Source organism: Coenobita brevimanus, chromosome 26, assembly GCF_032717465.1.
Source record: "Coenobita brevimanus isolate Jiangsu-jjx chromosome 26, ASM3271746v2, whole genome shotgun sequence".
NCBI classification, from domain to species: Eukaryota; Metazoa; Arthropoda; class Malacostraca; order Decapoda; family Coenobitidae; genus Coenobita; species Coenobita brevimanus.
The window spans coordinates 26,419,093-26,444,965 of NC_136979.1; the positions used below are offsets into that span (position 1 = coordinate 26,419,093).

A 25,873-nucleotide genomic window follows, 5' to 3' on the forward strand; every position below is an offset into this window, starting at 1 on the left:
CTACACTTTAGTCTTTGCACTCACAATTATAACTTCTTAACACTATGCATTGTTTTCTTCACAGCACAACACAGCCAATTCCCATGTGGTCTAGTGGAAAGTTCTTGTCATTCAATCACTGTCAGAGTCTGAGAGTAGCTGATGCAGGTGGCCTAGGGGTGCGTCACTGGGTCGTGGTGATGGACTACCTACTACAGGCAACTCTGAAGACAAGCGCAAACTCACGTCCAGTGGTGACTCCACCGTGCCTGATGTGCTGGGCTGTGGCTCGGAGGATGAGGGCCTGTCTTCGGGAGGCAATGGAATGGAGCCAGGGCTGGGCACAGTGGGGGTCACGGGTCTGAAAAAGCTGTCAATGGTTGACTGACACAAGGAACGGCGATTTTGACAATTAATGATGTGCTGCCTGAATGCGCGCATTTCCTGCACAAGGCCAAAGGGCCCCATCTCCCTGTTGCAGTCCGGGTGCTCCAGGTAGTCCAGAATGAACTCTACGTGTTCCCAGAGTGCGCTCAGCTTGGGGATGGCTGAAGTAATGTCACGTTGAGAGGAGTCCGCATCATCATCAGAATCTTCAAGCTGGGTACTGACACCTGCAACTGAAGATGCAATCTCGATATCAGACATGGTCTGATACCCAGGATCGCCCTCGTCGTCGTCCAGCCACTCACGCACTTCGTCCACATCAACATTGTCCCCATGCGCACGTAGACATGCATGGAAGTCATCCAAGTCAAAACTTAGGAAATGGTGCTCCACATCCGTTCCGAAAGGCAGATGAGACCAACCATTTTCTACAGTCTTGACAGGGACTTCCTTCCATGCACTGGCCCAGTTGTAGATGGCAGACTTGATGTTGTAGCAGCAAAGGTTTTCCAAAGTCCGCTGGCCTCGCGCGTCCCGTCCCTCCCTGCGCTCGTCCTAGTCCTCGAGAACAACCATCACCTCGTCCAGGAACTCCCATCGGTACAGCCTCTTCGTTGCCCCGATCACTCCTTGGTCCATTGGCTGGATGAAAGCAATCGTATTAGGTGGGAGAAACATGCATCTAATGTGGCCATTCTCAGCCACCAAGTCCTTGTCGCACGGGTTAGCAGGTGCATTGTCGAGGAGAAGGAGGGCCTTTACCTGGTCGCGTGGGATTCCCAGTTTCTCCGTCTGGCAATGGATGACCTCCTTGACGAAATGGCGGTGGAACCAGTCTTTGAAGATGTGGGCAGTGAACCATGCCTTCAAAGAATGGTACCAAACGACAGGAAGGACATCCATCACCCCACGAAGACACTGAGGCTGCTTTGCACGGCCAACAATAACGGGCTTAAGCCAGTGCATGCCGTTAGCATTGGCACAACACAAAGCAGATATCCATTGCTTGGAGAGCTTGCAGCCAGGTACATGCTTCTCCACCTCCTCGGCTAGAGTGTTCGTTGGCAAAGAGTGATAGAATAAACCAGTTTCATCAGCATTGCAGACTTGACCAAGAGTGAGGCCCTCCCTGTCGATCAAGCGCTTCACCTTGTGCCGAAACTCCTCTACTCCATCCTCGTTGGCGTCCAAAGCTTCGCCATGGACCTTACGGTTGGTAAGGCCATGTAGTAACACGCTTTGCCATGGACCTTACGGTTGGTAAGGCCATGTAGTAACTTGAACATGAAGAGCCAACCCTCAGATGCCTTGAAGTCTGGGGCGTCGTGAAGCCTTGCGAACTTCTCAGCAGCAGCCTTCAGCTCCGTGCCACACACCAGCACACCAGCAGCAAGTTGCTGTCGATACCAAATCAACGTGGAGCAGTCGACTTCTGCATACCGGGGAGTAAACATCATCTTCCTCTCCACGACGCATTTGCTCTTCGACATGAAGTCAGTCGTGTACTGCATGAGTTTGTTGTGGGATCTCTTGATATCAAACAAAGTAGATCGGACCAGGTTGAATTCACGAAGGATGCGTGAGATTGACCATCCCGCATCCACCTTGTCCAATATCTCCCTCTTCTCCAGAGTCAAAACCACTCTCTTCCTCTTCTCAGGCGGCGAGGCCATCATCACACACACTAACAAGAGGCAGGAGCGCAGCAGCAGAGCCTGCAGCAAGTAGGGCACGACATCAGGTGGCAGGCCATACGCTGCAACAAGAATCTTTATGACCGTCAACTTTGCGCATCCAGTACATTCACAAATCGTGTTGAAGGGACATTATCCTGGCTCCATGCAATGGTACGGACCTTCTCATTCCTTGAGCAGTACTTCCAGGCATGACAACTCGACTTTAGGAAAATAACAGGGCAGACAGTAATGCATACGAAAGAAGAAGGAAGTGCAAGCTCGGAGGGCCGGAACATATATTCCCACTCTTGCTTCTGGGCAAGCACTGACGTGTTGAGTGTTTCACAACCTAGCGCCAACACCAGAGGAGTTGCCAGTTACTTCTTGCCCCCAAAATTCACTTGGTAGAGGTGGAAACACAAAGCAAAGACAGACAACTCTCCCATAGCAATTCTGCGTGTAGGTCCTAAGTCAGTTTGCAGTAGGTGTGTGTATATGTATGTATCTATATATCTATATCTGTATCTATCCATCTATCTATCTATCTATCTATCTAATATATATATATATATATATATATATATATACAGTAATCCCCGTACTATCCGGATGCCCACTTTCCGGACATCCCCACCTACCGAATATTTTGGTCCCAGAATCCAATATTCCCAAAACTGGCCAAAAATCGCAAAAAAAAAATTAAAAATCCGACTTTTTTCCCCCTTAATTTGAACTCGGCGCGCGCAGCATGGACCAGCTGTGTTTTGGTGTGTTGTTCCACCGCAGTCCTCTAGAGTGCCCCTGCATCCTCCTTGCTTACCGCCCATCTCTTGTTGTGAGTGCACGCTTGTGATCATGGCCGCCCACGTGCTCGATTTTGCAGCTAAACGGACACACACACACACATATATATATATATATATATATATATACACACGGTAGAACCCCAGAATTCGTACACAATTCATTCCTGGAGGCTGTACGAGCTGCGAATTGTTCGAAAACCGAATCATTTTTTTCCATAAGAAGCAATGTAATTTGCATTAATCCATTCTTTAGTATGGATGAAACGGTAGATTTCGCCATACTATAATGAATGGCAAGATCGAAGACATGGGTTCCACTTTCAAACTTTGCAACGAGTCCTTTTTTTAGCTCAATTGTTGTTCTCACTGCTTTACATTTAGCTCCAGCTGACTCACTAATCTTCTTAGGGCCCATGATCATGTACAATTTTCTGTCAAAAATACGTACAGTAAGACCTCACTATAACGGACTAATTGGGGCCCAAGTCAGTCCGAAAAATGCGAAATTCCAATAAAAGTGACATCCCGACTTCCCCCTGCTAGTCCGGACTTTTTCCGATATATCAGACATTAGTCCGGATCGTATGAACGTTTTTAAACTGTTTTGACTACCACTGCGGTACTGTACGGTGTTATAACTTCATTACATTAATCAAATGGTACAATATATACTGTATAGTAATACTGTACTGTACACTGATAAACATGTCTTTTATTTACCTTATTGTGGTGAGCATACCTGAAGTGCTCAGGCAGTCCGGACTGCTTCTGGCTTTATCGGACTTTTTCCGATACACTGAACAGGAATTTAATCCAGTAGCTCCTCGAGTCCGATAAAAGCGAATTCCAGCCTATTGAAGTCCGTTATATCGAGGTTTTACTGTAATTCATCATGAAGTTTAATCGAGTCTGTATGACTGAAGCACAGCTGGCAGAAGACAAAGCCAAACTGGCGACCATGTGGCACCTACAATGCCGCATCTCTTAGTGTGAATAATGGGTCACTGTATGAAAACTGGAGCGATTTTTGGACGAAAAAGCTGTACGAAAACCAAGTTGTACGAGTAGAGATGCATACGAATTCTGGGGTTCCACTGTATCTATCTATATATCTATAAATATACAGTATATATATATACTGTATACAGAGATAGCCCGATTATCTGGGCTATATGGTATTAAGGGGTGCCCGATTGGTCCGAAAGAACGATTAACCCGGCGGAAACAAAAAACAAGCACTGTACTGTTTGACTGATTTATTTACCGGTAAATTTACACTTTATGTACCAGAAAGACCTTTCCAGTTCAATGTATATTCCTCCAGCATGTTTCAGTACTTTTCAGACCATATTCAATTCGGTAAATCACATTTTCTTACTGAAAGATTTCCTCCCTATTATTATCGTCACGTTCTAAAGCTGTTCCTACGAGTGTTTCCAGCACAATGGACGAAACTCATCGTACTCAAATGTGGACTTCGTTTCCCATCTTCCCAACTGAAGATTACGTTAGGTTACATCATTAGGTGTAGTTAAGCTGGGTTAGGCCAGGTTTAAAAACTTAGATTAGAACAGTGTCTTCTGCCATTATGTTAACGAATCAAAGAGTCGTTACACCAGAACAGCTAAAAACAGCAGGGAAACGGATTTAACAAGAAATGTTTATTCACCAACCCAGAAATAATCAGGAAAATATAATAGACTATCAGGATGAACTGATTTGGTGAAGTGCTTTTACTGCTTACAGCAAAACGTATGTTTACCCCCTGCAAATTCCTCAATGTTCGTGAGTTCAGAAATTTGTGTGCTCCCGTGGCAGACCTAGAAACCATTTTCTCAAAGTTATAAAGTCAGTTTCTTTTTCTTACAGATGTGAAAATACTCGTCTGGTACACCTGGCTTTTTCCCCTCCTCCCTAAACCCATCTTGTGATTAGTTATGATTCATGAAAAAATTAATAAAATTAGGGGGCATGTTACACTAGCATTTAAACATAAAATTAGGGTGTATGTTACTTTAGCATTTAAACATATCAGCGAAAACATCTGGGATGAAAGGACCGCCTAGCCGTTTGGGATGGTAGAGTAGGGTCGTGTAAACATACCAGTGACCTTCGTTCCCTTCCCATAATTGTTTGCAGTTTTTACGGTTCTCCCTAACTCAACGTCACTGACACCGGTACAGTAAAGCATTGTTCAAGGCTGGCAGCCATGAAGGGGTTAATGGAATACATTATTGTTCACATCAATACTCTCTCTTTCACACATACACGAACGAACAAAAGAATGTGCAATAAATGTACACTTAACTGTAAGAAGCAGAAATAACTGTATGCTCTGTCGGTCCGAAATGTGTTGGGAAGCGACATCGAACAAAGAATGTGGAACTGAATGCCGCCTTGCGAGAACAAGTGAGATGAAAGGATTTTTTCTTATTAGTAAACATATTTGTTCCATTTTGTCCCCTATAATTGTGAAACTCATAAATTTTCGTCCAAGCATACAGCCTAATAACCTTACCAATTCAATTCATATTGCTCCAGTTTGTTTTCTGTATTTTTCAGCCTATTTTGTGGGTGGTAAATTACGTTTGGCTGAAAAATTTCCTCTCTTATTATCAATACCGTTCCTTAAGCCTTACCTACGACTGTTTCCAGCATAATGGAAAAAACTTACTCATAATTGGGGTGCATGTTACATTAGCATTTAAACATATCGGCAAAAACGTCTGACATGAAGTGGCAGGCCGCCTGACTGTTTGAGATGGTAGAGGAGGGTCGTGAAAACATACCAGTGACCTTCGTACCCTTCCCATAATTGTTCGCAGTTTTTTATAGCTCTCCCTAACCCAACATCCCTGACACCAGTACAGTAAAACATTGTTCGAGGCTGGCAGCTATGATGGGGTTTATGGAAAGCATTATTGTTTGTATTAATACTCTTTCACACATACAGTACACTTAAGAACGAACAAAAGAATGAATAGTAAATGTAAGAGGAAGAAATAACTATGCACTATCGGTCCAAAATGTGTTGGGAAGCGCGACATCTAACGAAGAATGCAGAACTGAATGCTAACTTACAAGAACACATGAGTAATTTTTTTTTTTTTCTGATTAGCAGACATTCTTGTTCCATTTCGTTCCCTAAACTTGGGAAACCCATTACTTTTCGTCTAAGCATACACCCTAAAGACTTCACCAATTCACTTCATATTCCTCCAGTTTGTTTTCTGTGTTTTTCTGTTTTGAGGGTAGTAAATTACCTTTTTTGCTGAAAGATTTTCTCTTTTATTATCACGTTCTTTAAACCGTACCTACGATTGTTTCGGGCATAATGGAAGAAACTCATCATACACAAAAGTGGATTTAGTTTAAAATTTCCCAACTCGAGCCCAGGTTAGGTCAGGTTAGGTTAAATCAGGTTAAATTATTAAGTAGTTAAGCAAGGTTAGGCTAGGTCAGGAGTATCAGTTGCCTCACCAAACTCCACCCTACCACCCTTGTGATCGAGTTGTGAGCAGGAGGTGTGAGTGGGGGCAGGGTGAGCAGACTCTCTCCGTTTTACCCATGCCTCACTCCCTAGCAACTGGATGCTTCCTGTTTAAACCGGAGCTATCGTATGGATAATTCTATGTATTACTGTACCACTGAACCATTTGGTCACGGCCCGGATGTACCGAAAGCTGGATAATCCGAGCCTGGATAATCAAGCTTCCACTGAATATATATATATATATATATATATATATACACATATATAAATATATACAGCACCCACGCGTCCAACACGGTAATATTGTCATGCATGGGTCACGTGTTGGACCAAAAACGTGTTGGACTAACAATAGAGCTTATGGGGAAAAATGAATTATGTCAGCAACCCTAGGAAAAGTCACCCTAAATACCTACCATATACCTATACATATATTGGTACTATTGTAATTATAATAAATGGTACTGTGCTATGAATGATAACAAACCTTTTAGGATAGTGTTGGTGGGCTTGCTGGGAATGGAAGGTGGTATCCAAGGCTGTAGGTAGTCCTACTGGGTCCCCAATGGATGGCTGCTGGCGTCACTACCGGGTAATGGCGCTGCTCCTCCTCAACCTCCTTCATAAATCCTTCGAAATCACACTCAGAATCACTATCTTCATCCACAGCCATGGAAGGTCCTGCTTCTGCCTGTCCTAGCACTCTGTAATCCTCGGCAAAGGGCATGCTTCTCACACTGTTGCCAGAGCCCCGTCTCGTGACTGTGGAAAGTGATCACTGTCGCTGACTCAGTAGAGAATAAGGAGAAGCAACTTTGTTTATAAACTGGTACACACGCCGATGAAAAGGGTTTCAAAACGATTGATATTTATTCTAAAATATTAATATGTATTCAGTGTCAGGCTAAATGTTCAATGCTGTAGTACGATACATTCTCTGTCGAGTCGCCTGGGTTTTAGTCACACTGTTTTGCCCGTCGTATCCTCGGCAGGAATCCATCCAGATGAATTCCAAATGCCCGTGGTATCGTCGGCAATTTTACCACGTTACCGTTCCGATTTACCATCGTATCCTCGGCAAACCTGGTATGAAGTGCCGTGTGATAGCCTTCGGCTGCCAGGATCTTGTCTTGGTTTTTTATTATGGTCCTCACGTTGGCTTCATTCATGTCGTAGGCCTTGGCAATGTCAACTTTCCTCTCCCCTTTCTTCTTCCTCTCGATGCTTTCTAGCTTGGTGGCCTGAGGGAGGTGCCGACGCTTCTTGGGGTTCTCAGAAGGCTTCCTGGCATCGTGAGCAGGGTAAAATGCAGTAACAAGGGCAGAAAATGCAGCAAGAAAAAAGCATCTTCCAATGCGAATTATGCGACAGAGTGGCACTGTGGCGGGAGAAATTTAAACAAAACATCATGTGACAGCAGAAGCGTTTTTAATTGGGTGGCATCATGATCACGTCATGATAGCGGGCGGGGAAGGCTACTTGATCAGAAGTTTTCATTGGCTATCATCATCATGGGAATGTCCAGTATGACCGTGTTGGACCGGGGGTGATCGTGCTAGAGGTGAACTCTGCGGATTTCACCCACTTCTCAGAGCTCTGTGTGTGTTATGCTAACACAATCATGTTGCAGTAATTAAATCGTATTAATAATACTAATTATTTGCTCTCTGTGCTGGACGTGAATCATGCTGGACTAACGTGTCTTGGACGCGAGGGTACTGTATATACAGTATGTATATATATATATATATATATATATATATATATATATATATATCCAGGGGCAGGATCCCACTGATACCTGTCACATCTCTGGGTGGTGGATAGGGGAAGGCTTTGTAGACATACGAGGTACCATCTTGGACGGTGTGGACCATGGGACCCCCTATACAGTAGATATATAGGGCTCCACCAAACATCCTGATTTTGGTGGCATAAAACTTGCATCTCACCAGAAACTATGTGGCAGGGAAGTGAGATTATCTGCCACAATCCTCTCAACAAAACATGAAATCTATTGCAAATTATTTGAAGGGCATCCCTGTTGGATCATCATTTACTGAAGGTCCAACTGCACAGCCTCCTTTGCTTAAGGGCAGTGTGCCACTGAAAGTGAGTAGGCATTGTGTCAGCAAATTAGAGACTGTGATATTACATAAACTGAGATCCATCAAGATCTATACATACAACGTAAGAAGCCTCTCAGACAATTGCAAACTTGATAACTTAATGACTGAGTTGGAAAACATTAGTTGGGATACTGTAGGTTTGAGCAAGATCCAAAGAAAAGAAGAAAAAGTAATTCAGCCTGAAGACAGCAACCACCTATTTTACAAGAGAGGAAGGCAAAATGAAAGAGATAGTTGTATAGGATTTCTCATTAACAAAAATCTTGCAGACAACATTGTTCAATTCAGCAGTGTATCAGACAAAGCAGCATGGATTGTAATTAGACTGTGCAAAAAATACACCCTGAAAGTTTTACAAGTATATGCAATGACTCTCAAATCTCATTTGAAGAAACAGAAACATTCTATAATGACATCTCCCAGATTATAGAAGAAGAAAATTCCACATATACTCTTGGGAGAAATGCCACAGTTGTCAACAATGTAAATACGGTATAGGAAGTGACAAGAGAATGGTGGGTTGCACAGCCAGATTCAAATTCAGAAGTGAAAGAAAAGATGATTAAAAAGAAAAAGATATGCCCAGTAAAAATAAACAAAAACAAAGCAGCCTCTCAGTTAGATTTCAGCCTTTAAGTAATGCTGAATGTGACACTGATGAGTTGAATGACAGACTAACAAAAGTGCTAAGAGAATCAGTGGAGGTAGTAAGGAAACCTAATACAACCGAAGTCAAGATGTATTCAGAAAAGACACTCAAGCTCATGAAAAAAAAAGAGGAAATGAAAGTAAAAACAAAGAAAGATGAAACAGAATTAGTGGAATTAAATATGCTTATGAACATGAGACAAAGAGAAGAAAAAAGAAAGAAAAATATGGATCAGTTAAAAGAAACCATTAAAAAAGGAAAAAGTCTGATAAAGGTCTGAAGTAAAATGGCACTAGGAAAACAACAAATTATATCACTAAAAGCACTCACTTATTAACTCTATCTATCTATCTATCTATAGCCCGACGCCCTAATCCCGCAAAGGGTGGCCGCAGACAAAACGCCTCCAAGTCACTCTGTCACCCACCATTTGACTCCCCTCCCCCCAACTCACCCCCCCCTCCCTCATATACCTCTCAACTCCATCCCTCCACCTCATCCTCGGTCTACCCCTCCCTCTCCCTCCCTCCACCTCACCTACATACACCCTCTTAGTCAGTCTTTCATTCTCCATTCTCTCCACATGTCCAAACTCAATGTATAAAAAAGAAGAATATTCCCCAAACATGGTGCAATGCAATAATTATTTTACTTAACAAAAAAGGCAACTCAAGAGATCTCAGTAACTATGGTGCAATGCAACAGCTATTTTACTTTACAGAAAAGGCAACTCAAGAGATCTTAGTAACTATCAACCCAACAGCTTATTATCAGTCATATGCAACACTTTACTAAAGTCCTTACAAACAGAATAACAACAAATTAAAAAAAAAAAAAAAAAAAAAAAAAAAAATTGTGAACAGGCAGGATTCCAAAGCAGGCATTTGACTACTGATCATCTACACACAATGAATCAGCAACTTATGAAAACTACAGAATATAAGAAACCACTGCTTAGGTTTTATTGATTATGAAAAGGCTTTTGACTCAGTGGAGCACATAGCAATTATCAATTCATTGTGAGAACAATGAGTATATGAGAACACTGTAAAACTGCTTGAAAATATATATAAAGAGGGAATTGCTACAGATAAACTACATAAAGACTCAGAAAAAATTAAGACTAAGAAGGGCATGCATCAGGGAGATACAATTTCACCAAAATTATTTACAGCATGCCTAGAAGGTATTTTCAGAAAGCTAGACTGGGAGAGCAAAGAAATAAACACAGATGGAGAAAAGCTAAACCATTCAAGATTTGAAGATGACATTATCCTTTTCTCAGAAACAGCTGAGACATTGCAGGAATGTTAAATGATCTGAACAGAGGAAGTTTCAAAGTAGGGCTAAAGATGAACTGGAGTAGAGCTAAAGTAATGTTTAATCCACATACACCAAAACAGCATCATCAGAATTAGCAAAGAAATTCTTGAAGAAGTGAAGGAGTACAATTACTTGGAGCAAATACTAAAATTAACTTAAGACCATAACAGTGAAATAAAAAGACACATTACAATTCGATGGAAAGCTTTCGGTAAACACAGACTATGAAAAGTAGCTTACCAATATGTATGAAAAAAAAAAAGTATACAACGAATGTATAATTTCAGCTATGACGTACTGTTGTGAGACCTGGAAACTAACCAAATTGATGGAAAATAAACTAATCTGTACTCAGAGAGCGATGGAAAGGTCAATGTTGGGAATATCTTTAAGAGACAGGAAAATATCAAATTGGATGAGACAGCAGACTAAAATCAAAGACAGTATAGAAGTTATAAAAGAGGAGAAATGGGGGTGGACAGGCCATGTAACAAGAATAAGGGATAACCAATGAAGTAAGAGGCTGACTGACTGGACACAAAGAGATTGTAAGCATAGCAGAAAAAGGCCAGACAGGAGGTGGAGAGATGAGGTAGAGAAAATAACAGGGAAAACACGGCAGAGATTGGTTCAGTCAAGGAATTTGTGGAGAACATTGGGGGGGGGGGGGCCTGTGTTCAGCGGTGGACTTGTAATGGCTGATGATGATGATGATATATACCAGTATATATAAATATATATATACATATATACTGTGGTAGGTGGGGGCGCTCACCATCCACTCACTCGATGTAATGCTGCTCTCAGGTATCTGCCCTTTCCTCTCCTCCAGCCTTCTTTCCTTTGATCCTCTTCTGTCTTTCTTTCCTTCAGTCTTTCCTCGTCCTTCTGCCTAAGAGTGACTTTACACTCCCTCTTCCATCTTTCTTTACTTCATTCTCTCCTCTTCCTTCTGCCTGTGGGTGACTCTACACTGAGTGACAAACCAAATGGTCTCCTGTACACTAGGAAACCATTTACTATGCTGGGTGGTAACCATATAACCAAATTTTGGCACCTGGTGGTATAGTGGGTAACTATTGCGCTCCAGTCGGATTGAGCCTGTGAAGGTTTAGATCTAAGGTGTGGTTGGGGTTTACTGCTCACATAAAGCCACTCAAGGATAAGTGAGACTTGTCACTCTCAACCTAAATGTCAGGACCAACTGCCTAGCCCTGGGCTCCTACGCTCCTCATGGGGCAACACAGGATTGGATTATGGATGGATGGATATACATATCTACCACCTACTCATTTGATGCAGTGCTGCTTTGGTTGTCTGCCCTTTCCTCTCTTCCTTCCTTCCTCTTCTGTCTTTCTTTCCTCTTCCTTCTGCCTATGGGTGACTCTGCACTGAGTGACAAAACAAATGGTTTCCTGCACACCAGGAAACCATTTACTATGCTGGGTGGTAACCACATAAAATTACTATGCCTGGTGGTTTAGTGGGTAATTAAAGTGCTCCAACTGGATTGAGCCAGTGCAAGTTTGAATCTATGGGATGGTTGGGATATACTGCTCATGTAATGCTACTCAGGGATGAGTGAGGCTGGTTACTGTCATCTTAAATGTCAGGACCAACTTGCCTAGCCCCAGGCTCCTACTCTCCTTACGGGGGAAACATAAAGATTGGATGATGGATATATAAATATATATATATATATATATATATATATATATATATATATATATATATATCAAAACTTTCCATATACTGTATGTATACAGTATATATATATATATATATATATATATATATATAGTATATGGAAAGTTTTGCTTGTTAGGTAGAGTCACAATGCTGATGGCTTCAATGATGTGAGCAGAGTGTGGACCACTGGAAACGGAATGCCTGTGTTTTTGCCCTCCCTGATTTCGTATACTCTTACCTGAATAATACTGAGGCTTGTCAGTAACTGGATTGATGGGATCATTGTTATGGAAGCGATGTACATAAACAGCATCTACGCGATCAGGAGCATTGGTGACCAGATCAAATCGTGGGGCCATCCACTGGGCATGAACAGGGTCATAGAGGTGAAGACCAAATGTCACAAACCCTGTCAATGGATCTTTAATGCCACCCTGGAAGTCAATATGCAAGAGAAGATCGGGTTTGGAGTCACTTATTGTGGCACCCCATGGTGATCGCACAATTTCCTTCAGAAGTACTCCTGAGTCATCGAAAACTGCCACAGGGGACCCCAGATGATCTGTTGACACCCACAGCTTGTGTCGACCTGTGTTGATAGCCATCAAATGACCATGTTTATCATATTCCAGTGAATGCGTTTCTCCTCGCTTGGGATAGTGAATGTGTGTTGGCAAGTCTGGTTGGAGAAGGTTTGCATAGAAGAACTGTGTGATATTACCACGATCATCCTCCCACACACTCAGTCGTCCTCTATGGTCATGCCGGCACCATATTTTATAGTGCCCCTGTTGCCAAGCAGATTTTAAGTTTCCTCGGGCACTGTATGAAAGGTGAACCTCTCCTTGTCGTACTACAGTTCCTCCTGGAGAATACGTGTTCAGTTCAACATCACCCCATCCAACTAGTCTATCAGCTCCATCATAGGTGGCTGTCATTTCTCTTCCACCTTCAACCACAGCAATCATGTTGCCATTCTTATCATATCGAAACTGCCAGGACTCTGTACCATCCACTGCCTGCAGGAAGCCGTCTGGAGTGTAGGAATAGTTTGTGTGTACCTCAGATGATCCAGGTCCTCTCCATGTTGATACACTTGCCAGGCGCCCCCGAGTATCATAACTGTATTTACTTCGATGCACCATTCGGCTCCTCAATGTGAGGGATGATTCAACAATTCGTCCATGAGGGTCATAACCAGTCACACGCAATAATGTCTTCCGTGCATCTTGGATGACCGTAGTATTATGTTGTGATGATGTTATTTTCATGTCACCAATGCTGTCTAGGGTACCTAAAATCATATCATATTTCATATCATAATCTGGCTGATCCTTGCCATTAATCTCCACTTCAACTCTTCGTGGACGAGCATTGCCATCATATAGGAATCGTAATTTCGCAGAGTCTAATCCAGACATTGGCCCGAATCTGACACGCTGCTCCTTGACTAGCCCAGCATGATACTTATTATCACTACGAAGCTCAAAGCCTCTCTCCCTTACTGACACTGCTCGTAAAAGCCCTGTCTCTGGATGATATCCATACTCGACTGATCCATCGCCAAACAACTGCATGTGGAGCCTTCCATTATCATCATAGTGGTAGATAACACGACTGGACTGGTGAGGCATGACTTCTGCTAAGATGCGTCCATCATCACTATAGAATAACTGGTACGGGTGTCGAGGTGATCCAGGAGGGGTGAATGTAAAGCGATTGTGAAGAAGAGATGGCTGGACATGGAAGGTATACTTATGGCCACGTGGCGTAGTCACAGCTGACAGAGCTCCTCCTTCATCATGTTCAAGCAAATGTTCTGCTCCAGATGTTACGCTCACTTTATAGGGCTGGAAAAAAAAAAAAGTAGCAATTACTTTACACAAAAGTAGTATCAAGAACAATACTTAGGTTAAAATTATTTTGGAAATAATGGCTGCAGAATACAGAAAACATGCAGACTAAAGAAGTTTCAGGCATCAAAGAACAGTACAGGTATACCCCGGTTTAACGATGCAATTGGTTAAGTAAAAATCCATCGTTAGGCAAGGTATCGTATCTCGGGGTACTTTTAACATGATGGTATAGGCTTGCGTTTTTGAGCTTTGGGTTTCCCCCCCAACCGTGTGCTAAATCCACCCAAATGAGTCTAAAAACAAGCTAAGGCCAATCTAAATGGCCTAAGAGCTGTAAAAGAAGTTACCCTAAGCTTACCACCTGTTAATAACTCACAAATAAAATCTGAAAATTGTCAAATATAAGCCTGGAAAAATATCAAGCTCAGTAAACTGTGCCTCCAATTGAAAATGTTCACCCCATTTGTGGCTAAAACACATTAATCTAATTCTAAAAACAGTTTATAAATCAACCTACACACAGAACTTTAGTCTAAAATATCATCAAAACTGATACAAAAAAAAAAAAAAATAAAATCCATCGTTAAACAGGGGTTTGGCCATCATTAGGAGAGTTACGGTGGTATTTCTACCCCCATCGTTAAGCTGGGGTATCGCATCTAGGGGTATTGTATATCGGGTATATCTGTACTAAATAAGAGAACCAACCTTGACACTGGTGGCATCTCTGAAGGAGTAGACAATCCTGGTACCATCTCCATAGATGACACCCTCAAACCTTCCATTGCGGTCGTAAGTGTAGTCCTCCTTCATGTCTCCCCATGCCCAACTTTCTAGCTGCCCAAACCGATCATAGGACATTATCACTGGTAGGAAGGGTGGGGCAGGATTCCAGCGGAGAGGCTGACCCAAGGCATCATAAGATACATTCAAGAGAGTTGCACCCCCCTCATTCAGCACAGCTTCAGTGCCAGTTAGGAGGTCGTACTTGAAAGTTAAGAGGTCTTCTCCATTCACTTTCATCTTCCGCCCAACCTGCCGACAAAAACACACGCACATTTATATTACAGTATATATATATATATATATATATATATATATATATATACACACACACCTTGGTTCCAATTAGTGGGTGATCAAATAGCACAATACCGAAAGAGTGCGTGCTGTCTTTTACTATCCATAATGTCTGAAATTAACAATGCTGGTGAAGCCACCACAACAGAAGATATGATTAATGCAGCATCTTTTGAGGATGCATTACAGGATGTGAGACATGAGGAGGTTACATGAATGCCAGCAACACCAGGAAAGCTCTCTATGATACAGATCACCCGAATCTTGGCTTCTAATGCCTTAACCCTTTGGCTGCAGCGGCCATGACGACAAACTACTGTATGTGCTCAGTGCAGAGAAATAGGAAAAAAAATGATGTGTTTTCAACTTGTGTTTTAACCCACTTATCCTTAATCTTAAGAGCTACAGTTTTTGTCAGGCAAACTTCAATCTTTTCCCTATCGTTGCAATAAACTGCAAGTCCGTAGGTACTCCCATCCCGGAGAACAATTTGAGAGAATACAAGATGTGTGTTGACTGTCTGACGAGGGGAAATATCCCAGCGAGGCAGAAATTTCCACCAAACCACATAATTTTTTTCCGTACAAAATAAGGTTACTCCCACATTACCTCACCACAATAATTACAATAATCTATCTATCTATCTATCTATTGCCAGATGCCTCAATCCCGTTCGGGGTGGCCACAAACAAATTGTCTCCACGTCGCCCTGTCCCCCGCCATTTCACTGCCCTGCTCCCAACTCACCCCCCCCTTCTCATATACCTCTCCATCCCATCCCTCTATCTCATCCTCGGCCTCCCCCTCCCTCCTTCCCCCTCCACCTCACTCACATACACTCTCTTCGTCAGTCTCTCACCCTCCATCCTCTCCACATGGCCAAACCACCTCAGTGTGTTCCTCATAACGCTTCCTATCACATACACATCCACACCACAACGCTCTTTTATATTCTCTTTTGTCAGCCTGTCTCTCCATGTGACTCCACAGGCTCCTCTTAAATAACTCATTTCCACTGCTCTCACTCTTGACTTGTGTCCTTCCAGCAACGTCCAAGCCTCACTTCCATATGTCAGAGTTGGTATCACAATACTGTCATGTAGTAACTTTTTCACTTCCATGCTCACTTCCCTGCTTCTTATCACTGCTTCCAAGGAACCAGCAACCTTTCTTCCCTGCTGTACCCTTTCAAGCACTTCACCCTCCAAAACTCCATCCTTACTCATCACACTACCCAAGTACTTAAACATACTCACATTTTCCAATTCCTCATCATCCAACTTCACTGTACATTCACTGACTTTACCTCTCTCAAAGACCATCACTTTACTCTTCCCTACATTCACCTTTAGATTCCATTTCTTACACACTCTCCCAAACTCATCCACCAAGCCTTGCAGCTCTCCTTTGTCTTCACTCAACAACACAGTATCATCTGCAAACAAGAGTACAGGGAGTTTCCAAACACTACCCTCTCTCACCAGGGCCACTCCAACATCCACTACCCTACCTTGTACCTCTTTTAATACTCCATCCATGTACAGATTGAACAACCATGGAGACATGACACATCCCTGTTTCAACAAAACCTTCAAAGAGAAAAATTCACTCAGTTCACCAACCACACGCACTGCAGCCTTAGCACCATCATACATACTCTTCACAGCATTCGACAACTTCCCACTACTCCATGTATTCTTAATACTTTCCAGAATCCTTGTCTATCCACCCTGTCATATGCTTTATCCAAATCCGTGAAAGCCGCATACAACTTCTTTCCCTTCTGTAGAAACTTTTCCACTAAAGATCTAAGAATGAATATCTGATCTACACAACCTCTTCCCTTCCTAAAGCCTCCCTGTTCTTCTCCAACTAATTCCTCTGTTCTTTCGCTAACTCTGAAAATAAGTATCCTAACATACGCTTTTCCTATTATACTAAGAAGACAGATGCCCCTATGATTACCACACACTTCTTTTTCCCCTTTTCCTTTGTACAAGGGAATAATTATACCTGACTTCCAATCCTCCAGGACTCTACCTTCCTCCCAGGCCAATCTGCACATTTTCCAAATCTACTACTATTACAATAATAATAATAATAAAACACTTCTAGCCAGTCTTGTATGATTTTACTGCGATATTCCACAGGGTTTATGCTAGACTTTTGCAAAACAGTAGCAATGTGAGGATAATCTTTACAAACTTTACAAAACTTCATGAAAGACTTTTATTACCACTTATTTTTATAAATCTTATTTATCTATAGTTATTTATGAGTCATTTCATAGCATGGCTGCATAGTTTCCAATCACGAAAATGTTCGCTAGCTAATTTGCTTAGCATATGACTTCACTGATTATCGCAAAAATATCACTAAAATCACTTGTGTGTTGTCACAATAATTCACAATATAATATATGACGCTTTTCCTATTATACTTATTTTCAGAGTTAGAGGGAAGAGGTTGTGTAGATCAGATATTCATTCTTAGATCTTTAGTGGAAAAGTTTCTACAGAAGGGAAAGATGTTGTATGCGGCATTCATGGATTTGGAGAAAACATATGACAGGGTGGATAGAAAGGATTCTGGAAAGTATTAAGAATATATGGAGTACATGGAAAGTTGTTGAATGCTGTGAAGAGTATGTATGATGGTGCTAAGGCTGCAGTGTGTGTGGATGGTGAACTAAGTGAATTTTTCTCTTTGAAGGTTAGGTTGAAATAGGGGTGTGTCATGTCTCCATGGTTGTTCGCTCTACATGGATGGGGTAATAAAAGAGGTACAAGGTAGGGTAGTGGATGTTGGAGTGACCCTGGTGAGAAAGGGTTGTGTTTGGAAACTCCCTGTACTGTTGTTTGCAGATGATACTGTGTTGTTGAGTGAAGACGAAGGAGAGCTGCAAGGGATAAGTTTGGGAGAGCGTGTAAGAAACGAAATCTAAAGGTGAATGTAGGGAAGAGTAAAGTGATGGTCTTTGAGAGAGCTGAAGTCAGTGAATGTACAGTGAGGTTGGATGGTGAGGAATTGGAAAATTTGAGTACGTTTAAGTACTTGGGTAGTGTGATGAGTAAGGATGGAGGTTTGGAGGGTGAAGTGCTTGAAAGGGTACAGCAGGGAAGAAAGGTTGCTGGTTCTTTGAAAGCAGTGATAAGAAGCAGGGAAGTGAGCACGGAAGTTAAAAAGTTGATGCATGACAGTATTGTGATACCAACTCTAACGTATGGAAGTGAAGACAAGCTGGAAGGACACAAGTCAAGAGTGAGAGCAGTGGAAATGAGTTATTTAAGAGGAGCCTGTGGAGTCACATAGAGAGACAGGCTGACGAATGAGGATATAAAGGAGCGTTGTGGTGTGGATGCGGATGTGATAGGAAGCATTATGAGGAACACACTGAGGTGGTTTGGCCATGTGGAGAGGATGGAGGGTGAAAGACTGACGAAGAGAGTGTATGTGAGTGAGGTGGAGGGGGGAAGAGGGAGGGGGAGGCCGAGGATGAGATGGAGGGATGGGGTGGAGAGGTATATGAGACATGGGGGTGTGAATTGGGAGCAAGGCAGTGAAATGGCAGAGGACAGGGCGATGTGGACGCAATTTGTTTGTGGCCACCCCAAACAGGATTGAGGCGTCTGGCAATAGATAGATAGATAGATAATGTATGACAACACTTTCAGCCATCTCATATGATTTCAGTGTGATTTGGGTATTACTTCATATTATTTATGAGAGAGAGAGAGAGAAAGAGAGAAAGGCAGCAAACTGGTTTAGACCAGCTCATCATGGGGTATATGTGCACATGTGCGTGTATGTACATACGTACTATAATTAAGTACTGCACTGGGGTAATTACCAGTGTTAAAAAGTTTAACCCCTAAAGCTGGAGTCACCCATCCACCAATGCAACTTTTCCCCATAACTTACGTGTAACAATTAGTGCAATACTGTATCAAGTAGCTCGCACTTGTGCATCCACCATGTAGGTGCATTAATTGGGACCAAGGTGTATAAATATATACAAAAGTAGGTTAAACATCAAAGTCGCCTGATCACTGCTTGAAATAAAAAGTATTAATGAAACACTGTCACACGAGGATTACTAACATTATTTAAAATTAATGTCAAAGCTTTTGATGCTGTGCATGCATTTTGGTCTATCTATCTATCTATATACCTAGGCTGCTTCCCCCAAGGAAAGGGAGGTAGCCGAGACAGGACGACACACTCCCCATTTACTCATCCATTCAAACACATTCATTCGCATCTTAGCCCCAAAGGGGAGAACAGACAGATCTTCACCACACCACACCGCACAAGGGTCAACTGCGCATTGCAATCAGTGACATCCGCAGCAGGGCCCGACAGCAGAACTGGTTTACCCCTGCCACATCATAACAGACCCATCCCCTTACCCGCACCTGACCTGACTAGCTGATCAGACCAAATAAGGGAGAATATCCCCTCAGGGCTGCGTCATAACTTATTCATTCACAATTTCTCTCCATTTATTTCTGTCACGCACAGCCACTTTTCCTGCTCAACAGACATCCCTCTCACATCCAGCGCTCTCTTCACACTGTCCATTCATCCTATTCGTGGTCTTCCTCTCAGCCTTACACCTCTCACATCAGATCTAGTTATCTTTTTCACCAATCGCTCATTATCCATTCTCTCCATATGCCCAAACCATCGCAACACCCTCTGCTCAACTCTACCAGCCATCTCCCGAACAACTCCAGTTCTCCTTCGCACTTCATCATTTCGCACCCGATCCATACGCGTCACTCCACACATACTCCTCAGACACCTCATCTCCATTACATTCAAACTTTTCCTCTCTGCTACACCCATATTCCATGTTTCAGCCCCATATAACGCAGTCGGTACCACAACACCCTCATACAGCCTTCTCTTTACATCCATTCTAAGCGAACGACATTTAAACACTTTTTTCATTCCTCCCAGCACCTTTCCTACTTCATTTATTCTAAACTTCACTTCTGCATCTGTTCTTCCATCCACAGCAACATGTGACCCTAGATATTTAAAACAATCTACCTCCTCAAGCAACTCACCATTCAAAACTATATTCATCCCCCTACCATCTATTAACCTCGTACACTTCATCACTTTACTCTTATTCTCATTTACTTTCAATTTCCTCCTTTCACACATCCTTCCAAACTCCTCTACCAACTGTCTCAATCTCCCCTCTGAATCATTTTGGTATTTGACTAAAATGCGATACATTTTTCTCACCATAACCTGGTTCCAATAATAAATGGGATGGGAAGATTTCAGATACAGGAGTAAGAAAGTGCAAAGCTAGATTTATTAATCAATAGGAAATGTCATACCTGGTAGATTTACTTTATTGCATTAAAGGTCCTCAGAATCCTGTGTATTTGTTCATACAGCTATATCAGTTTTATAGATCCCTTTTACAGTGTGTACATTACACTCTGAACATGAATGTTTAGTTAATACAAACCTGTAACACATGGCCATTCTGGTTAGCCTCAACAAAGTACTTCCAGTCAAAGCTGTTGACCAGTTCATCACCAATCTCTGTTCGCTGCCTGCCAGGGACAGGGAAAGAGTGAGAAAGGGTATGGTCCTGTAAGAGGGTGTATGGTACTGTTTCCGTGGCAATGTGGTGACCCCATGCTGTTCTTGTTACCACTGACCCATCACTCAACTGGGCCATTACACTCGAGGCAGAACCTGTGAATAGCAAACAATATTAGCTTGCAGCTGCAAATGTTACAGTAAAAATTAATTTGTGAGTACAGTATCAAGAAGGGTTACCTGCTCCAATGTAATTAATTGCTGAGAATCATCAATACTAGTCAATCTAATATTCTTCTTGTACAAACTACTACTCATCACACAACATTGTACTCATGAATGGATATTTTCATTTACAGCTCCTCCACTGAGGTTCCTCTTCTCATCCATTATCCCACTAACTCTGCTGCTTAAAGTAAATGTAGCATTTACCTATTTTTCAACTGCAGTGAGGAGTTTACCACAGAAATGGTTAAGTACCTGTGTGGTACCATGGTATCTGTCCTACACCTTGCTTCATCACTGCAGTTCAGTTCCCCACTGGCATCCTAGTTCCACTACCACAAACCTTTTTATTTACCAAAAAAAATAATTACTTATGATGACAACAAAATTTTGGATCAAATATGACACATAATGTGACAGAAATACTAATTCTGGCAACTAGTATGAATAACCTTAAGGTATGAAGTGCAGCAAGGCCACTGTACACAACGAACTGTCTCAGCCACAAGCCTGCAGCCATGGCAATCACCCAATACTATCACGTATCACCAAAGTTCACTGCTAGTGACTTAACTCTATCACCACAAAAACACTTATTTTTTAATTAATCTTTTTACTGCTGATATTTTTGTTACTCATACTCATGATAGTAAATTTTGGTCTGAATAAGGTTTAATATACCGTGAAGGACAGAAAATCTTAATTTTTTCTAACTGAGGCAAGGTCAGTGCATAACACATCCATCTTCTCTTCCTACGTCCCAGGGGAAGGGAGTCTAGAGTCCAAACCGAACTAGCCTGCATGTCATCATACTCTGGTTACTTCTCGTCCTCACGCATAGTAACTGGTAACTAACACTTTATCTGATGTGTTTTGTCAATAATATCATTATACCTATGGATACTGTTGTGCCTTTTCTGGGCTATTGCAAACTGGCAAGTCATGCATTGGATAAATGCACTATACTGTAGAAGAGCATGTTAAAAGTAACCTGAGTATGCTTAATGAATCAAACTGTTTACTGTAGGTGCAGTATCCACTACTGCTTTATTCTAGTTATCCCATACTTTTTCAACCACTTACTATACTGCAAATTTTCTGCAAAACAAATCCTAACAATCTTACCAATGGTCTCTGTGACGAGTGCTCCCTTGATCAGCATGGTGACAGCTCCAGTCCCATCCCGCGTCAGGGTGACTCGAGCTCCCTTTTCACTCAAGTCAAATGACAGGTCTACAACTTGCCCAGATGGTGTCACAATACGTGTAAGGCGGCCATATGTATCATAAGTGTACACATAAGCACGTACTGTGGAGTCCATGCGTGAGCGTAAAAGCCCAGTTGCACCATGATATGTAAGAGTGACATTATGCTCATCTGGTGTTACAAACTCCATGAGACGACGAGCACGGGACATCTGCAGGCGGCACTTCTGCTGCCTTGAATTCTCTATCATGGTCACCTGGCCTGTGTAGTCGCGAAGGAAAGACACTCTGTTCCCTGCAGCATCTGTCACTGTTGACAATTTGCCATTACTTGTATTGACATTGTATGCAAAGTTGTATTTGGTACGTCCAGTGGGAATGCTGCGTGTCTCCACATGGTGTCCAAACCTATTAAATATGTATACCTCTTGTGTTTCTGGAGAGAAAATCTCATACATACGCTGTGCATTTGGCTCAGGTATTGAAGACGTAACAGACCGTATTCTTAAGTTGCCCTGGTCTAAGACATGTACTGTTCCATCTGGGGTCACTGCCAATGAAGAGATAGTTGAAAACACTGCTGTGGCTGCCAGCACATGAGATTCATTGTAACAAAGGCAGCTTTCATCTTGACAGTTACATTTTGAATCTGCTCCAGCAAAATCATGGATGCGCTCATCTGTTTCAATTACTCTGATGCGATTGATGCGTTCACTGTCACTCTCTGCAATATAAAGATCTCCATTTGGAGCAAAAGCAAGACCTTGAGGAGAGCGTAATGTAGTGTGAGCTGCTAGATCTGAAGGTGCATCATGGCCCAGAGGAGGACAATGAAGAGGTCTGCCAGCCACCACCTTCACTTGGCCATCCTGAGTTAATCTTAGAACATGGTGGTCATCTAAAACATACAGTGAATCATCCAAGGGGCTGACCACCAGGGCAGTTGGCCATCTCAAGTTAACCTCAGATACAGGGACAGTTCCTTTACAGGGGAGGGGCTGCCAGTGGGCCCGGTGTCGATGTGTTCCAATTACAGTGTTGATTATTCCATCAGAGTCCACTGCACGAACATTAGTACCATCAGCAAAGTATAATATGTCATTAAGAGAGACTGCCATTCCTTTAGGATATTGAAGTTTTGCGTCCCTTGCCAGTGAGTTGTCGCCACAGCCTACTTCATCTCCAGGCAGACAGCGTTCACCAGAGCCAACATAAGGCATGAAATTTTCTTCTGGTCTGGTGAAGTCATCTGGATCTCGCACCTTGAGAATGAGGTGAGCTTCATGGTCGCTGATGTACACATCCCCAGTGACTGGGCTCACTGCCAGGTGGTAACGGTATGACACACGAGACTCGCTGAAAAGTCATGTAATTATTTCATAAGTGTTTACAGTAAACAACTACATCCTAAGTTTTAATGACAAACATTCTTATTTAAAAATGGACCACCACTAAGAATACATAACTGAAAATACAGCTAGGGGCCTCTTCATAAGAATAAGCACAGCAGCTAATACATTTTGTTAAGCTGTCAGTTGAATTTTTTTTCGGACTAATCAAGTTGATGAAGTGAAAAATTATTTAATAAAGTAGTTACTACATATTTTGGACATATACATGAATTCACAAGTAAAAGGGAGTACAGTAATTAAAACAAGTAATCACTGCACATAACTGCATGCAGAAATATGCTACTTCCAAAATCTGATACTTGAATTTCTGAGCAAGTCCAGGTCTCTGGAAAATTATATTCAAGGTCATATTGTTAAAACAGTAAACCTTAGGGGAAAAAAAAAAATCTATCTATCCATCTATATATATATATATATATATATCTATATCTATCTATCTATATATATATACACACAGTGAACTCTCAATTATCTGGCATAATTCAGCCAAGCCCTGTGCCAAATAAAGCAAAATGCCAGATATTGCATAGTACCCCCCCATCAGCTCAATATTCAGCGTCGAGCCAGATAATGTATTACTATCTGTCTCGACCACATGTAAAAGATGAAAACTAAGAATAAAATACAGCAATGATACAGTACAGCAATACAGTAGTTCAGCACAGGTTGGCTACCACGTACAAACCAGCTGATACGCCTCGCAGCCGGATGTTCCACAAAAACACCAGTTACTTCCCGTTTTGGAGTTAGATGTTGCACATTTTCACCAGATACTGGATTAATAGAGATGAACTAACAGTGCCAGGTATTGTGTTGGGTCAGATATTGCAACAATGGATAGCTGAGAGTTTACAGTACATATATACAGGCAAACCCCAGTTTAACAATGCAGTTGATTAAGTAAAAACCCATTGCTAGATGGGGTATCATAAATCAGGGCTGATTTAACAAGTACAGTAAAGGGATACGTTTTCGAGCCTTGGGTTTCCTCCTCAACCAAGTCCTAAACCCATCCAAATGAGTAAAAAAAAAAAAAAAAAGTTTAAAGCCAATATAAATGGCCCAACAGCTGTAAAAGACGCTAACCTAAGCCTCAAACCAATGCCCATCTCGCTTGTACTCAGTCAAGGTCACTGGAGAATGCGATCTCCAACTCGTATTCAAACTCAGTAGAGAAGAAGCAGCAGCATTGTATACAGTACAATCCCACTATCAGACGGTCCCAGGGCAATTAAATAAACATCTGTTATGCATAACAATAATGTATGAATGATGCAGAATCGTCCAAAGTGCGATCTGTTGTGACGGAGGATCGTTGATGTTTTGACAGGGAATGTGATCGATGATGTGATCAGGAATGCCTTTTCAACAGCCCCTCTTTATGTTGTTTTGGTTACTGTTCTGGTTGCTGAGCTCCTTTATTTTCTTCCCTCTTATTTTCCAACATTTATTTAGAAATTCCTTTGTATTTGCAAAGCGTTTCCCCTTGAACAGCCTGAAAGTAAACACATGATTTATCGAAGTCACAGTTTTCATCAATGAATGAAGTATTTACTATGAGAGCTTTTATAATTACTGCATTAATATTTATTTCTAATTATTATTATGTATTTTATAAGAGGTTAGATGTTCAATGGTCAAACACAAAATGCTGTGGTGGAGAATCATTGATGTTTTGATGGGGAATGCAATCGATGATGCAATCGGGATAGCCTTCTCAATGGCCCCTCTTTATGTCGTTTTAGTTACTGTTCTGGTTGCTGAGCTCCTTTATTTTCTTCTCTCTCATTTTTCAACATTTATTTAGATATTCCTTTGTATTTCCAACACGTTTTCCCTTGAACAGCCCGAATGTAAACACACGATTTATCGGTCACAGTTTTCGTCAGTGCAGGAAATATTTACTCTTCAAGGCTTTTATGATTATTAATATTTATTCAGAATTATTATTGTGTATTCCAGGATAAGTTAGATGTTCAATGGTCAAACACAAAATATTCTTTGTTGAGTCACCTAGTTGTCCACACTGTTTTGTACCTCGTCTGATGGGTGAGAATCCATACCCCAAATAACAATGTTGACTCCATCTGTGACCAAAACACATTAATCTAAGTCTAAAAACAGTTTAAAATCAACCTAAGCACAAAATTTAAGTTTAAAATATCATCAGAATCGGTAAAAAAAATAAAAACCCACCACAAACCTGGGGGTAGGGCTACAATTGGTAGGATAGGGTGGTATTTCTACCCCATCACTATCCTGGGATATCGCATCTAGAGGTATCGTAAACTGGAGTTTGCCTCTGTGTGTATGTGTGTGTGTGTGTGTGTGTGTGTATATATATATATATATATATATCAATCAATCATTTCCTGTGGCACCCCACGGGATGCATAGGG

At 41.8% G+C, this 25,873-nt stretch overlaps 1 protein-coding gene across 1 annotated transcript in view; it reads right to left on the bottom strand.

Moving 5' to 3' along the window:
* Window positions 1–25,873, bottom strand: part of LOC145393992 (teneurin-m-like) — an 839,265-nt gene that overhangs the window by 25,674 nt on the left and 787,718 nt on the right. The window contains exons 19-22 of the mRNA XM_080267963.1: window positions 21,983–23,418; window positions 20,556–20,788; window positions 14,696–15,022; window positions 12,370–13,981 (exon numbers count right to left, since the gene is read on the bottom strand). Of these exons, the coding sequence (XP_080124089.1) occupies window positions 12,370–13,981; window positions 14,696–15,022; window positions 20,556–20,788; window positions 21,983–23,418 (3,608 nt within the window). The remainder of the gene's footprint in view (window positions 1–12,369; window positions 13,982–14,695; window positions 15,023–20,555; window positions 20,789–21,982; window positions 23,419–25,873) is intronic.